At 39.7% G+C, this 16,635-nt stretch overlaps 3 protein-coding genes across 3 annotated transcripts in view; 1 reads left to right on the top strand and 2 right to left on the bottom strand.

Moving 5' to 3' along the window:
* Positions 1-5,084, bottom strand: part of slx4ip (SLX4 interacting protein) — a 47,808-nt gene extending 42,724 nt beyond the window's left edge. Inside the window, exon 1 of the mRNA XM_084735886.1 lies at positions 4,998-5,084. Within this exon, the coding sequence (XP_084592012.1) occupies positions 4,998-5,024 (27 nt within the window). The 5' untranslated portion in view covers positions 5,025-5,084. The remainder of the gene's footprint in view (positions 1-4,997) is intronic.
* A 1,876-nt stretch (positions 5,085-6,960) lies between these two features.
* mkks (MKKS centrosomal shuttling protein) lies at positions 6,961-10,549 on the top strand. Its single transcript, XM_084736320.1, has 4 exons — positions 6,961-8,109; positions 8,994-9,178; positions 9,454-9,564; positions 9,658-10,549. Exons 1-4 carry the CDS (start codon positions 7,137-7,139, stop codon positions 10,084-10,086), a joined length of 1,698 nt encoding a protein of 565 aa, XP_084592446.1. The 5' UTR covers positions 6,961-7,136; the 3' UTR covers positions 10,087-10,549.
* Positions 10,550-10,617: 68 nt separating this feature from the next.
* srd5a2b (steroid-5-alpha-reductase, alpha polypeptide 2b) lies at positions 10,618-13,873 on the bottom strand. Its single transcript, XM_084736321.1, has 5 exons — positions 13,408-13,873; positions 12,107-12,270; positions 11,218-11,319; positions 10,985-11,135; positions 10,618-10,868 (listed from the first exon to the last, which is right to left on the bottom strand). The coding sequence occupies exons 1-5, from the start codon at positions 13,821-13,823 to the stop codon at positions 10,802-10,804; spliced, it is 900 nt and encodes a 299-aa protein (XP_084592447.1). The 5' UTR covers positions 13,824-13,873; the 3' UTR covers positions 10,618-10,801.
* Positions 13,874-16,635: the final 2,762 nt, after the last annotated feature.

Raw genomic sequence — 16,635 nt, forward strand, 5'->3', positions numbered from 1 at the left:
CTGACTGCCGTGTAATATTCTTAACATAATGACATTCATTCATAAAGTCAAAGATTTGATCATATGCTCAGTTATACTTGACTAATGTATATAAGCTTAGCCTTGCAGGAACAGTGGTTAAATGGCTCGAAACAGGCCGCGATTTAAGCGTGCAGGTCATGAAATACTCAACAATCAACTATCTTATCAAACTGTGTGTGTCATGGGCTGGATTTTCTAAAGCCTGAAAACAAGAGGAGGAACAGAAGTCTAGTTTTCTCACCAACCACTTGAATTATGTTATGATTAAAGGAGCGAGACGTAACAACAATATCAACTGAAATTAAATATTTTATCGTGACAGATTTTTCAGCAACATATCACTCAGATTTCCAACCACATATAACTATCTCTGTAACACAATCTCACCAGTATCATTCGCAGGGCCCTATAGGAATTAATGAACCTGACATATTCATGAGCGATCCTATTTTGTGTACTTTGCTTTGACACATTTAAGGCAATACTCTGAGCAACTGTCGCTGTTGTTGGAAAGAAAGGTTTGATAAAGGGCCAAGTTCTAGAGGAAGTTACTCTTTTCATACATACTAAAGTGGGCCAGCACCGCTTTGTTCTGTGTCTTGCTCGGGCTTTTTAGCGTCATGAACAGAGGCTCAGTGCTGAAAGAGAGGCGGCAAGGAGCGCTACTTAATACCAAATCCTTTATTGTGCCATCTTTTGTGTTCTGTCACACAGTGAATGAATGGGACTGAGTCTTCCTGCAGGCTAAGCTCAACTTCTCTATCCTAATTCTCCCCACTGCCAATCTGATATCCATGACCCGCAGGAATAAAAGAGTTAACAAAGACAAAAAAAAAAAAAAAAACATTAGAAACATTTGAGACCGAGGCTGGCCACACAGTCCACAGCAAAACATGAGAAAATTCCTTCATATTTTCTGTCTGTAAATAAACAAATCCTGACTCAAACTCTCTGACGGCTCCTTTCCCTTTCTAGTCTTCGGGGCTCTGGTCTATATCACTCTCAGTTCCCAAAACACTCTCTACCTTCCCTTATCTCTCTCCCAGACCCGGCTCTCCATCCTCCCGCCTGTGCTGCTCTGAGTTGGGCACCGGGCCCAAAACTCCTCGAGCAGCTTCACCCGCCTCCCCACCTCGCTGCCCTTTGCCATTGCTATCGCGCCGTATAAGAACCAGACCCTCTCGGACTGCACTTAGCTCAGAGGCTAACACTAACCAGCCGCAGATGTTTACATTGGGAGAGAAGGGGCAGCAGATGCGGTCTCACTCAATAAAACTTGCATCTCTCCCACTCTCCCTTTGTCTCTCTCTTTTTCTGACTTTCTGCAAGTCTGCAGAGCACCCAGGGGAGCTCTTTAGATCTGTGGGTGTGACAACCTCGCTCTCAGGCTTTATTTGCCTCATTCCCAGTTCTTTCTGTGCTGTGAGTCACCTGGGTTTCCCCCTTTAAAAAAAATGTTTCTCCTCCAATTCTTCAAACTGCCAGAGACTGAGCGGCGAAGCTTGAGACGTGATTATAATTGAGGCGAATGTTATTTACAGATAGTGCGCGGAAGTGTTTTGTGTGCAAAGCTCCCTTCATTCAGGTGAATGTTAGCACACCTGAGTCCTCTTTATTTGATGATAAAAAGAGACACAACCCAAGAGTGGAATTCCAGCAGCAAGAACAGACAGGAATATCTCCAGGTAACACTCAGCAAACAAAACTCAGGCAGACACATCCTTGAGAAGTTGGTAGATAGAGAGAAACAGCAGGCTGAGGAGTGTTTGGCCTCATTAGCAAATGTGAATTCTGTAGCGCTGAGATGAAAGGGAGCTTTTTTCTTACCCTTGTCATTTTGTCTTCTGAAAGAAGTTGGAAAATGTCAAAATGTTTCAGACTGCATGTACAAATGATGATGTGTGGTCTGATATGAGCTCATCTGCACAGTGACAACAACACTAAACAGCACATAAACCTCTGACATTACATTGCTCTGTGATACCTCAATCTTTAATTCCCCAAAAAACTCTGTCTCAACCGACGACATTAGATGGTTAGAAAGTCAGCAGTGCATATTGCTAATAGAAGGCAGATTGCAGGGCTCTGCAGCGGTAATGTCCTGGCAGACAGTGAGCAGCTTCAGTGGATCAGTGTTTTAGCCTGCAGGCCCTTTTCGGGAGGTCTGAGAAGTGGCAGGTCACTATATAGTCTAAGCCCATTTAAGAAGGAGCATACCAGCACCTCCTGCAGTTCCACAGAACAGAAAGGGAGCTGCTTTGAAAAGATCTTAGGAGAAAGAATCATAAAACAGGCTGCTGAATGGCCTACTAAACATGGCGTGGTGAATCCAGGAACGTAATTCATAATTGCTTCAATAATCCTCGCCCTCTGTGCAAGCTGGCAGGCAGAGTTTACAGCGTGCATTTAGGAAAACAATGCCTCTGTTCAGATTTCTTTAAAGCTACTATAGGGAAGTTGATTTTGGAGGCCCTTGTGGACAAAAGCGGTAGTGTTTCCACAGCAATAACAACAACATATCAAGCCCAAACTATTTTTTTTTTCAGTCATGACCAAGAAAGAAAATCTGCAGAAATTTTTTGCTTAGACTGTGACAGACAATATTCATAACAGAGATCGTTTTTGAGCAAACATAAGCATACAATACATCAAAACAACCAAAAATTACCACAAACAGGTCATTTGCAGAACCTTTAACCATTAATCATTCATCCCACAACAATCACCACTTCAACATATACAGTACAAAAACAAATAAATTAACACATAAATAAAAGGTAATGTGCTTGATAACACTGAGCTGAGCATGTCTATTTATTTAAAATCAGTGAAAAATCTGCGGAAAATCTGTGTAAATGTCGTCAAAATTCCATGTGGTCCTGCATATAACTTTAAAAATAAAATCACCTGAGAAAAATCTGCTGAGATGTCACCAATTTTTGACGGTTCAGATTCTGCGTGGGTCTGTACATAACATCAAAAATAAAATGAATCTCAAGAAGAATCCAACCTAGTGGCAGGAATTAAATATAACTGTACAGAAATAGTCTTCCATTGGATGGTTTCATTAACTTATGTAGGTCATATGGAGGCATCAGTAATAAATTGAGACTGTTTCATAAGTAGTTAAAAACTCCTTTGTAACTTTAATTAGAGTTAATTCGTTCATTAGAAATCATGGTGGCAGTGGCGTTCATTTTGTGACAAAGGAGCCCAGGGTAGCGCCTTGAATGCTATTGTTTGGACTGATCCCTTCTAACATACTTGTTTGTGGTTAGCTGGTTAAGCCTGGTAGAGGCTGTGTGCATTTTCTCAGGCAGAGTAACACAACAGTATCATTATGTGCCCAGTGGGAAGGAACCTTCCGTGAACCTCCAGGGTTTTACTCTCCCACAACCAACTGAGGGGAGTGGTGGTGGGGTAGCCTGTACGCAGGCATGCATATGAAACAAATAAAGGGAGTGAATGCAATATCTGGTCAACTAGGCACACATGGCATTACGGAGGATGTGAGAGATCAGTGCGAATGTCTGCAGCCCTCGTCCAAAACTCTCAATAAATGAAACATCAACAAAAGAGAAACCAGTGGCTTTTCCTGCACTTAACAAAAACATCTGATGTGCATTATTCCTGACAGAGCATCAGACTGAGGATGAACAGCTTGGCTTTTTAATAGAATGAGTTTCCTCTGTATGGCTCTGCCCATTAACAAAAGGCTCTCAGGGAGGCAGTCAGTTGAGATTTGCAAAAGGTGACCAGAAACTCTGAATAATCTGCGCTAAGGGATGAATAACAACATCAGAATGTGGAAGCAAAAGAGTTCAAACGTGTATCTGTACTTCCCCCTAGTGGCCAAAGAATCTGTCGCAGAGAGGAACAGAGCAGTGAATACTCTGAAGATGTCTCATGCATACTGTATTCCCTTGTATTGCATATTTTCCCCTACGGCACAACAGCTTCTCAGTGGTTTAGCACAGACCATAATAACTCTAGCCACTTTCTGGAAGTAGTGTCTGTAGCAGTTCTACTGTTTGGCAATAACACAAACATAGTTGTTTATCATGAACACTGACAAAAGCTGAAAAGCTTTAATCAAATGCAGATTCAGTCACTCATTCTTTAGTATCTAGTATGCATTTTGTGAGGGGAAACATTTTGTTTAAAGTAATTATGAGGCTTTGTGGCCTGTGAAAAGCACCCAAGAACTCCTTTGCTCAGAAACAAAAGATTTTCCAACACATGACATTCGTATATGTTCACAACGTGGCCATCATGGGTTCAGATGATAACTTTTTACTTTTGGTCATCAGTTTTTTGTGATACCTGCTTTTACAATGTAAAACAGGTACAGAACTGACTGAGATTATTTTTATTATCGATTAATCTGATGACTCTTTTCAAGATTAATTGAGTAATTGTTAGTTGTTAAGTTCATAAAATGTCAGAGAATGGTGAAAAACATGTATCAGTGTTTCCCAGAGCCCAAGAGGACGAGCTCAAATGTCTTGTTTTGCCCACAACCCAAAGATAATCAGTTTACTGTCATAGAGGAGTCAAGAATCCAGAAAATATTCACATTAAAGAAGCTGGAATCAGAATTTTGACTTTTTTCCTTAAAAATGACTCAAACTGATAAATCGATTATTAAGTTGTTGGAGATTAATTTAATAACTGATGAATCACAGCAGAGCTATAATATATTATCACAAATCTAAACTTACTACTTCTATATGCTTTTTTCAAAATATTTAATAAATCTGAATTTTTTTAACTCTTACCTGCAGTTTCCTCTATATGTTCATGCTCAGCTTTATTCAAAAAGTAGGTTCAAAAAAACTAATGTACCACCAAAAGTTTAAATTGCTGTTGGAAACAATATTGAATATTTTAAAAGAAGACATTGCTATTTAAGTATTTTTTATAACACAACGCTGCACTGTAAGTTTCTGTATACTTGATCATTCTTTTTCACTCACCTTAATAACAAATTTGAGAGGAGCCATTGTAGTGAACACAGCAGTCAGCAAGTTTCACCTGAAACAAGTGCACAAGCATGGATTACAGGGTGGCCAAACACACGCTACAATGATCAAACATGGTAGATAATGTGTAGCTAATCCTGGCTGGCTTTCTTTACCACCTTCTGAAGAAAATTACTCTAGCTGTCTTGTCCAGCTTGTTTGTGGTGCTCAGAGCAGGGCATGATTTTTGGAAAGAGACATTGCTTTGGAGTAGGACCGAGCAATATGACTTAGAATTTATATCTCAGCATTTTTAGGCTATACCATATCATACAAATCTTGATAAACACATTTTCTCCAAAATACAATAGCACTGATTCTCAAAAAAGTTGATTGAGTTGATTTAACATGACATAAAGTAGGGCTGGGCAATATGAACAAAACAGGGCTGAAACTATAATTGGCTTCACAATAAAATTCCTGATGATCAGTACTACCACTTCAGATTTTAAGAATCATAGTCATTGTATTTCATTGACAGGATCTGAAGAACTCAAACTACTAATATTTTTGATAAATAATCATCAGTGATGTGGATATAATGACTAAGTGGGTAAAGGTAATGCAGCCTTTAAAACCAGGAAAAGACAACACAATTTATATCTTATCACATATCCAAGTATAAGATAATATAAAGTCTTGTATCACGATATCAATATATTGTCCAGTCCAAATTGTCATTTTAAAAAAAAGACTTAAATTATTACTTTAGGCAGACATCTCTGTGGCCAGTATCCCCAAAACTCAGCATTCAGAAACAAACTAGATAAATAAAAAGCACTACGGGTATCAGGGAAATTAGAATTTTTGAATTAGTGTGAACAATCCCTTTAAGGAAGTGTACAGTGACCTCATTCATCTGTTGACATTACCTTGGTACGTTTGTTATTACTTACACAATATTTACTTTCTTGTCTTCTTCTTCTTAATTTCCTATAAGCATTCCCCTGAACACAATAATGCACATTAAAGCTAAAGCCGTTGAACAATTAACTACTATTAATTAACTAACTTAGCTTGGTTTGTGTAACGTACGGGTTTATCCAGCTGGCTGTCGGTTCAATTAATTTGAACAGCTGTGTTAACAAGACGAATGATTAGCGTTCAAAGAAACAACACGATGGCTCTAACGTTTAGCCACCACTAGCAAATAACACGTTAATGGCTCTTCAAAAGTGCAAAAAAGCAAAGTCGGTTGATATAACGTTATGTAACGTTCAGTACATTAAAATTAACAAGATTCTGTACCGCCAACAATTTTGAATTTTTGTCAAAACGATGAGACGCCAGGAACTGACGTCACATCCAGTTTGCAGTATGATCACACCGGTTGCGTGAAGAAGAGAACCCCAGACCCGCGAAAGATCTCGCGAGATTAAACGTTTTAACTCAAACCATGTTTGTCCCTAAACTACCTGATCTTGCGTTAAAACGCGTACAAATCTCGCGAGGGTTGCGCAAATTAAGGGTTCCTCTCTAGACACGGCCAATAACGTCAAAGAGTCAGAGGTTTCAGCGGATGATTTTTTTTTACGTAAAATACGGTAGCAAAGTGATTGTTCATCTCAGTACAAGGGTTGTAGACTTATTGAGTTTTCTGTTGATTTTCTGTCGTGACAGCAGCTTATTTCTATGGACCACTGAGAGAATGTGACTGTTTATAGAATAGGACCCCACTAGGACCCGACGCTGTTACCGCTACCATGGAAACGAGTTGCATATTGGAAAAGCCTGTGTCAATTTCGACATTATACTTCGGCAAATTTTATTCAGAATTTATTGTAATCAAGCAATATCCATTATGATATAAAACAAGTAATGTTTGATTATTTTTAGTTCACTATGATAAAAGCTGCATCGAGAATTTGTTGATTTTTTGTCAGGCAATGGTATTGATCCCACTATCCAATCGTGTGCTTAACATGGAAGCAGCGAGGTAACGTTTTCTATTACATTTCGCTAAACAAACAGTCTAAATGACACCACAGTCGTTTGTAAGTCGTTTTACTGCCACCGGTCAAAATGTAGCCTCACTATTTAACCTTTAACAAAGCGACTTCTGTCACGTTTGGCTGTCGACAGCCTGTTTTCAGGATGTCTCGACACGTCAAGAAGTCTCCATCCGTTTGCACGGATCTACCTCTGGACAACACTGATATTTGTAACAAGCTTCATTTGCTCTTGCAGCTACTCAGATCTTGCTTTGGTCCGACAGGTCGACTAAAACAAGTTCATAACAACATTGGGGGGCAGGTTATAACCACCTCGACCTCCTCAGTTCTCCTTCCAGCCATCTCCTCCTCACAGCCGTTCATCAATCTGATCAAAACCTCCATCCTCAACCACGTTTCTCGCTTCAGTGACTGCGGTTTGTTTGCTGCCATTCTTTGTTTGTCCCTCATTGAGCAAGCCAAGCAGTCTGGTCTCAGAGGAAACGTGGCCATCAGAGTGAACAAGCACCTACTGGGTGTGTGCACCACTTACCTACAACAAGAGGACTGTGGCTGCAAAGTGAAGCTGGACTTTTGCAGCAGCCAGAACTTGATCAGACTGGCTCACAGTATTATCTCCAGCAAACCAGCATGTGTGCTCACAGAGGCGGAGGCACTGCACATCAGCAGGTTGGCAGTACAAGCTTTTCTGCTTTCTGTCCCCTGTAACAGCCCAGGTACAGTCAGACTGGGCAGAACAGTCACTGTCTCTGTTGAAGGCCACTCTGTGCTGAACTCTGCAGTGTTTCCAGGTTTACTGCTGGACCTGCCTGATGTCAAGGTGGAGAACCTGCATTCAGATCCACTGCAGATGGCGTTGTTCAGTGCATCTCTTGCTGGGGACCTTTCCGAACTAGGAGATGGGATGATTGAGGTGCACCCAGGTGTAGACACAGACTCACAGATCCTGGATGGACTCCTGGAGCTCGGCAAACAGGTGGTTAAAGATGGGGTGAAGCTGTTTGTGTGCCAGAGGGTCATACACCCAGTCCTACAGCAATACCTGAGGAGTCATGGTGTCATTGTGATCGAGAGACTGGGAATCACTCTCATGGAGCCACTCACCCAGCTGACAGGTAGGCCTCTGTCTTAAATGACTTAAATCCAGGGTGGATCCATTATTTCAAATTTTAAATAATTTAGACAAGCCTTTAGATACCACAGGACTTTTAAATAAGATAATAGACTTCATCTGTCTCCCCCAAAGCCCCCTATACACACACCCTTTCCCTATTCATTAAATGTAATCGCACTTTTTGTACGCTTTTGTAAATTTATGGTTGTAGTCCTGCCTAAGCTCATATTTTGAGTGTAATTCATTTGCCAAAAAAGATGCACAATAAACAAAGTTAAAGATAAATCTGACTGATAGCATTCATTTGTTTTTTTCTAATTCTCTAAAGATATTGTGATAATATTGTTATGAATTCTGAATTAATTCTTTGGCTACAACAATCATGTAGTACAACCTGCAAACAGTGCTGGTACAGAAAAAAGTCATCTAACAGTGTCTGTTATTGTGATGCTACAAGCCACATTTTAGGCAGGACAACAAAGACTGAACTGAACTCCTGGTCTTGAATGAGCACAGATAATTTTAGAATAGTTTCGGTACTTTCAATATTATAAAATGTCGTGATACAGCCAGAGAAGCCGCTTAAAAAAAAAAAAGAATATTGTGGGTTAGAATACTGGAATGTATGTAAATGCATTAAGACTTGCAGTAAATGCTTTCATGGAGGTTTGCAATTTCTTTTTGATGTGAAATTGTGAATGTACTAATGCTGCACAATATGGTAAAAACTTATGATCATTTTTGCATCTTTCATCTTCACTCAAAAACTGTTTAGATATTGCGCTTGACTATATTTCGATTTCGATAATATTAATTGTGCATCTCTAGATTGAATAAATCTAATCCTTGTCCCCCTCTTTCACTTCTGTCCTCTTTAACAAATAGGTGCTCAGCCTGTGGCCACATTACATACCACAATCCCAGTAAAGGCCTATGGGAAGGTGAGGGATCTCAGTATTAGGCGGTTTGGATCCAAGACAATGCTGCATTTACACCCTCCTGCTGAGGAGTCAGCGATCTGTACGATGATTGTCTGCCACAGGAACGAGACGATGTTAAACGAGCTGAAGGTAAGATAAAGTGAGGCGTGTTGGGACTGTTCTGTTGACCTCAGGGGGTTTCACTTCATTCTGTAAAGCATAAATATGCTAAATAATATATGGCTCCATAAAGCTAGAGTGCTTCACAAACACAGCCAGGGGGAGAGATTTACTTCTCCTTTCTGCATCCTTCAACTGGCATCAGTTATTTTTTAAAAAAACTTTTAACTCTTTTTTCACACAGACATCAGCTTGGAATGACAGATGAACTGACGTGTTCATTTCCGTCTGTGTGTCTGTTAAAGGTGGCGTGTCAGAAGGCAGAACATGTGTTGCGGCTCACCCTGAGGGAACCATCTGCCTTGCTCGGAGGTGGGTGCACCGAGACCCACTTGTCTGCTTACATCAGGCACAAGGTGAGAGCCAGTGTTAAGTTTTAATCCAGTTCATTATTGTTGATTCCACATACCTTGACATTAAAACAAGCTTTGATTGTGCTGTATTTTTAGAGTGTGAATGAAGTGACAGAGACAGTAGCGATGTTAGGGTGCTCACAGACAGAGTATCTTCGTGGCGTGGAGGGGTTCTGCCGCTCTCTGGAGTCTGTGGCTGCAGCGCTGGAGCATGACGGTGGGAACTCTTTAATGGACCTGACTCACGCTCACCACTGGACTCTCCCCGCAGATGTCATGAAAGAACACATGGAGGATAGCTCGAGTGTCTGTGGCTGTGGTTTGGTGCAAAGCGGCCCAAATAAGACATGGACTTATCTAAACACTAAATCCCCACAGTTCTCTCCTGCACCACTGCTTACAGACACGACTCTGCAACCACGTGTGCTTGACTCCTTCACGGCTAAACTCAATGCCTTGCAAGTTGCTGTAGAAACTGCTAATCTTGCACTGGATGTGCGATATGTAATTCAAGATATGAATTAGCAGAAAAGGCATGTTATCCAGCGTGGAACTCTGGTTTGGTTTCAAAATGAGGAATGAATCCCGTTTTTATTTTTCAGAAGTTATATTGACTTCAGGCACTTGGTGGGGACATTCTTCCACTTGAACTGAAAGGACACTAATCAACTCCTACTTCTTTGTCTTTTTCAATGTAACGGTGCTGATTGGTGATAATCAAAGACATAGCATAATTGTTCACCAGACTGGCCGGAGGATTCGGGCTCCTAACAGCTCAAAAGCAGTATGGTTTTATTATTTTATTTGTTTAAACTGACAAAGACCTCAGGACTTGTACTGACCGATCGGAGTGGTTGTTTTCACCCAAATAGGGGTGGAAGGACACAGGAGCAAAACAACTGGATAGGCTGCTCTTATCCATCATCCTGTTGTTCACATTGTTTTAGAACAAACTATGTCTGTTGAAATCTGAACAGGTTGCATATAAGTTGTAGTTGTTGTAGTTTAGTATTTGCAAAAAAAACCCAACAACTTTTATTTCTTGTCACACATCAGTGTCTTTTTGCAAGTTTATTCCATAGTAGTTTGTATAGACAGGGTTAAACAATGAATCTGTTATAACAGTCAACAAAACAAAAACAAAATCACAACAAGTGTAGTGCAGGTTCCTGTGCTTCTCTTCTAGTGTTGGTTCCGTTATTGTCTGGTCTTACAAGATGTCAGCAAAGCGCTTTTTCTCTCAGAAAATGAATGGAATCAAAGCCTTTCGTAACTTGGGATAGTCTGGAAATTTCTCTCTGTAGAACCTGTAACAGAGGAGCAGAACATAACATATGCTACTCAGACATGGCAGATGGTAATGTTGGTAAAATCAAGTTCCTTGTCAGGACTGTTTTGCTATTCATTAACATCTTACAAGTACCTGTGATGGTAATACGCTCTTGGTCCGATAAAACACAAGGTAAACACGGCGAAGGAGAGTGCAGGGAGGGACCAGGTGGCTACAGCATAGCCGAACCACTCCACTATCTCTCCTAAGTAGTTGGCACCAGACACATATTCAAACAGACCTCCTGCAGGAGATTAAGAAAACCACATGCTACTACAAGCACACAGTTTGAGAGAGGTTATTTCAGTGCAATCTCAGTTTCTTACCCGTAGGAATCCTGTAAATTACTTCTCCTGGTTTCCTCAAATTACGTAGAATATAGTCACTATGTATATTGATGGTCATTCCAGTATAAAACAGAAGTAAACCTAGAAACAAACATCTTAAATAAATTCAAGGTATGAGGCATATGAAATTATACAATTCAGGACTGGGTTACACCTACAAAGATAAATTAATCTAAGATTAGTTCTAATCAGAGTTTAGCAAAACTTGGTTTAAAATGAGTGAATTCAGATTTAAAACTAAATCTCTGTTGCACAATTAAAATTAATCTCAGTTTAGTTAAACAAAGTATAGTAATGTAAACCTAAATTAAATAGAGTTTAATAAATATAGAAATGCTTGCTTACCCAAATTAAAATAAATTAATATATTAAAAATAAATTCAAGTGCTGTCACGACTAAGTAAGCATTAAGGACGGGGGAAACTGCTAACTTTTGGGTGCTATGTTTTTAAAAAAAACATTGCATTGTTTCCTAGCTAGCCAAAAAGTTAATAAAACATTGCATTGTTTATTAGCTAGCTGAAAAGTTAGAAAAATGCTACAATATTTGCTAGCCAACTAAAATATTTCTAAAACACTGCACTGTTTGTTGGCTAGCTATAAAGTAAAAAACAAAAAACAGAATGTTTGCTAGCTGGTTTAAAAGTTAACAAACTGCTACATTCTTTCCTAGCTAGCTAAAAAGTAAAAAAAAAAAAAAAAAAAAAACTTCATAGGTTTAAATTTAAACTTTATTCATTTTAAGCTAGCTTAGAAGTTGTGATGATTTAAAGTGAGGTTGGGTTAAGTCCTTGTTGGTGCAACCCAATCTTGGCCTTTTACGTTTTAAAAATCGAACGTTTTGATGCAAAAAATAAACAGTTCCCACCAGTGTTATAGCGATAGCCAGCTGACCATTCATCGTCAAATTGGGCACAATGCAGCAGGTAGTGTCCCTGCAGGAAACCATTGAGAGAGCAGAAGAAACCTGCTGACACCATCACACCCAGTGGGTACGGCCCTCCTCTGGTCAGCAGTGAATAGACAAATGTCCTGTGTTTGGTGAAGAAATAGTAGATACAGCAGTTTGCAAGAGATAATAGTGCATTTTTATCCCTGTTGGTACATGGAAATAACATGTTTCACACGACCAGGCAGAGAGGTTTTGTACAAATGATTTAGCATGAGTGCAGAGAATAAAAAGGCGCCATTAAGCTCCATTCTTCATGGGAGGTTTGGTTACCAGTGCATTCCTAACAGTGTTTTCAGCCATCAGATTATAGCAGCAGGATATCTGCTTTCCAAAACCACTTTTTCAGTGTCTCCATCTGAAAGTGTGTAATTTGGCTCCTACTTTCGCTTACAAAGTGTCTGAACACATGTTGTGCATCTAGTGTCTATTAGTACAATGGCAAAATTATGATTAAAAAAAGATGATAAAAGCACATTTTTTGCTTGAAAGTCCTGTTTTTCTTCTGTAATGAATGCAACTACACTCTTAAAAATACAGGTGCTAATTAGAACCATGTAAGGTTCTTTGGCTTGTCTCCATGGGAGACTACAGGGGGTTATACTGAGAACCCTTTCATATTACGGAGCACACAAACCTTCATGAAAGAGTTTCAGTTTTCAAGGTTTTTCAAGGTTTTCAATAATCCCTGAAGAACTCTTACTTCCAAAAAGGGTTCTATGGATAAAAGGGGGTTCCTAATGGAAGCGTTAGACTTAAAGAATCCTTGAGAAAATGTTTCTTAAAAAAGGGATCTTCAAAAGCAAATGGTCCTGGTTAGAACCTCAACCCGTCAGGGAAATTCTGGAACCCTTATTTCCAGGAGTGTGGATCCCTGATAAATACATTAATCCTTATGCTGTCAGACGTCCATACTGCACACAAACAGGATGAGTAAAACGAGGCAATAAAACAAAATAAGGCAATATAAGAAATGTGAGATGTAACACTATAGATATAAGAAAAAAAATATATAAGAAAAAATGGTGAAAAACCATAAATCTTATCAAAAAAACAAATTAAATGTGAGAAATCTATCCTGCTGACAGGTTAATCTTATATAGTTGCATGTATTTTGAATGATTGGGGGTGTCTACCTTCCTTCTGTACATCTTTAACTACATTTTCATCTTCTCCTCACATTATATGACCAAAAACCTGACTTCTCTCTCTGTATTTACCTTTGAAAGTAGTGCACACAAAAGGTCCCAAGCAGCAGGTATTTTCCCAGATTGGAGGGTTTGTGCGAGGTGAGCATTAGAAGAAGGGGGATCAGGAGAGCTGGCATCTCCTGGAGGAACCAGGCTAGTCTGGCGGGGACGGTCCGAACCGGAGGAGAGAGTCCCATGTGGCGCCCATAGGAGAGCTGAACCTTACTGTGATGGACCAGGTGCCCCAGTCCTGTCAGGATCATCCCACAGCTGAGATAGTTGACCAAGTCCCCACAGCAGCGCATGTCGCAGGTCTGCGTCTCTGGGTGCTGCAGTGATCTTGTCCTCTTATGAACTAAATAGTTAAATGGATGTAAATAGGCTCTCTGTCTCCTCCCAAAGCAAAGAGAGGTGTGCCAGGCTGCTGCAACATGAGAGTGCTCCATTTTTCAATGTGGGTACAAACATCGCTGGAGGTGAGGATATGATTAACTGCTCCACCTTGGAATGCACAGCACTGAATTTCTCAAAGCTACAGTAGCAGTGAAGAGAACTGCATTAAAAATCTGCATGAAGTCAGCTGCTGAAAATCTGTGTTGGTCTGACGTCAATCAGAGAGGCTCCTCCGTCTGCCCATCTGGTTTACAGACACACAGCAACCAAATCTCAAATTACGCAGCTTTTTTTTAATATCTGTAACATTTTCTTAAATGTGTGAGCAAATTTGCAAATTGGCTTTGAGCTTCTCCAGACGAGTGGGTGGAATAAGTGAGAGGTTTAGAGACGGGCCGAGGCAACTGACCAAACCCACCATAACTTATCATCAACGTCCAGATGCAGCTCAAACACTGTTTACGTTATTAATACATATGTATAGTTTCAGGAACACGTGCAGAGTGTCTTGCTATTGTCTCGCTGAAATAAGAAGGGACATCATCTGGACGGCAGTATATGTTGCTCCAAAACCTGTGTGTATCTTTCAGCATCACTGTGACAGTTACCAATGATGCCATGGGCACTAACACACCCCCATACCATCACAGATGCTGGCTTTTGAAGTTAGCGCTGGTAACAATCTGGATGGTCCTTGTTGTCTTTAGCCCAGAGGACACTTTAGTGATTTCTGAAAATAATCTGAAATGTTGACTCGTCCGTTCATCTCAGGTGAGTTCAGGCTCAGAGACGTCTGCACGTTGATGTATGATTTTCACTTTGCAGGGTAGAGTCTTAACTTGCATTTGTAGATAAGGTGATAAACTGTGTTAACCATCAAAAGTTTTCCAGTGTTCCTGAGCCCATGTACTAATATCTTGTCAGTAAAATCATGTCAGTTTTTGATGCAGTGCTGCCTGAGGGGTCAAAGGTCACAGACACTGAATGCTGGTTTTCAGCTTTGCTTCTTACATACATAGATTTCTCTGGATCCTCTAAGTGTTTTAATGATATTATGTGACTATTTGGCCACACAGTTTTTCACCTCATCCCATCAAGCCTATCGAGGTTGAGCCTTTTTATGATACTGTCACCTGTTACCAGTTAACCTGTTTACCTGTTCAATGTTCCCAACAGGTGTCCCAGGTGTCCAAAGACTGGGTGTCCCAGTCTTTCATTGCTCCTGTCACAGCTTTCAGTTTGAGAATGAGTGCATATTCACAAAAAAACAAACTTTCATAGTTTTACCTTTAAGTATCTCGTCTTTGTTCTGTCTTCAATTGAAGTGTTTATGTTTTACACAGCGTCCCAACTTTTTTGGAATTGGGGTTGTATAATCCAGTTAACTTTATAATTATATTGCAATTGGTGTAATTAATATGATCTAAACATTCAGCCCAGCAGTTTCAGTCTTAATAGGAAAAGGAGGAGTGCCAAAATCAAACACAGGCCAAAAACATAGTGTAACTGTAGATGAGAAGTGTAATTTCCCAATCTGAGCACTGACTCACCTTAAATGACCCTGAAATTACACAGCAGCTGATAGGATCTTAAAATAGTAATTGCTGTATCCTGAAACTGATTATTGCTGGAGCCTTATTTAGTGTCTGCAATAATTTGATACTTATCTCTGGGAGAGTCTGTAATCTGAGACATGTGAATATGCATAATGTGAAAGATGTCACAACTACTTTGATAATCGATTAATCGTTGTGACTCAGTTTTTAAAGAAAAAATGTCCAAAGTCTCTGATTTCAGTTTTTCAGATGTGAATGTTTTCTGGTTTCTTTAGTCGGGCGAACACTGATCAACATTTTTCACCATTTTCTGACATTTTACGGACAAAACAATTAATGGATTAATCGAGAAAACGATTGACAGATCAATGGATAATTAAAATAAGCATCAAGTAGAGCCCTGCTATGAGAAGTGAATTACTACTGTGTTTGACATACATTCACTCTACAAGTCACCAACATGCTTTGTTAGCTAAGCTGTTTCTTAAAGGGACAGTTCGCTCCAAAATCAAAGATAAATAGTTTTGGTGTGAGTTACTGAAATTTGAAGATGTCGGTCTCCTCTCTGATGTAATGGAACTAGGTGGCACTTGTAGTGCACAAAGTACCAAAAGGAAAAAGAAAAAGAAAAGCAATGTCTCTTACATGAAATCATGACCATCTCTATGGCAGATATCTCCAAACCTCAACAGCTCACACCAAAACTATCTAGATGGACGAACAGCACTACAGGTAAGAGGAAAAATATGTAATTCTGATTTTGGGGTGACGTGTCCTTTTAACATCAGCTGAGGACATTTGGTAGGCAGCAGTATTTGGCTGGCCTTATCGTATATCCTCAAGCATGTTTTCCCTGCATCCAAATCCATTAATCAAGTGGCAGCAGCCGTAGATACGCTTTATTAACAAAGTCTATTATCCTGTTTTTAATTAGACATCAGTAGTGGTTGGTTGAAAGGCTGGAAATAAAGTAGGTGAAGTAACAACATCTGTGGTAGTTTTGTGTAAATACACACAAGCACACTCTGTTGCCAGTTTATTAAGTATGTCAGCAACAATAACCTCAATTTATTCTCTATTTATACCTCAACTCTGCACTACTGACTGACTTTACAATAATTCTGTGCAATAACTGAACAGAGAAATACTAATTCATCTGTGCAATACATACAGTATTATTTACACCGCTATATATTGTAGCATGATTCACATTTTGTACGTAATTCCTACATTTATTTCATTTCTGTTTTTTCTATATTTCTGTTACACACTGGAGAATAAGGTACATTTTTATGTACTTCTTAATTGT

The sequence above is a fragment of the Lutjanus erythropterus genome, chromosome 14, assembly GCF_056507025.1.
Source record: "Lutjanus erythropterus isolate fLutEry1 chromosome 14, fLutEry1.hap2, whole genome shotgun sequence".
Taxonomy (NCBI): Eukaryota; Metazoa; Chordata; class Actinopteri; order Lutjaniformes; family Lutjanidae; genus Lutjanus; species Lutjanus erythropterus.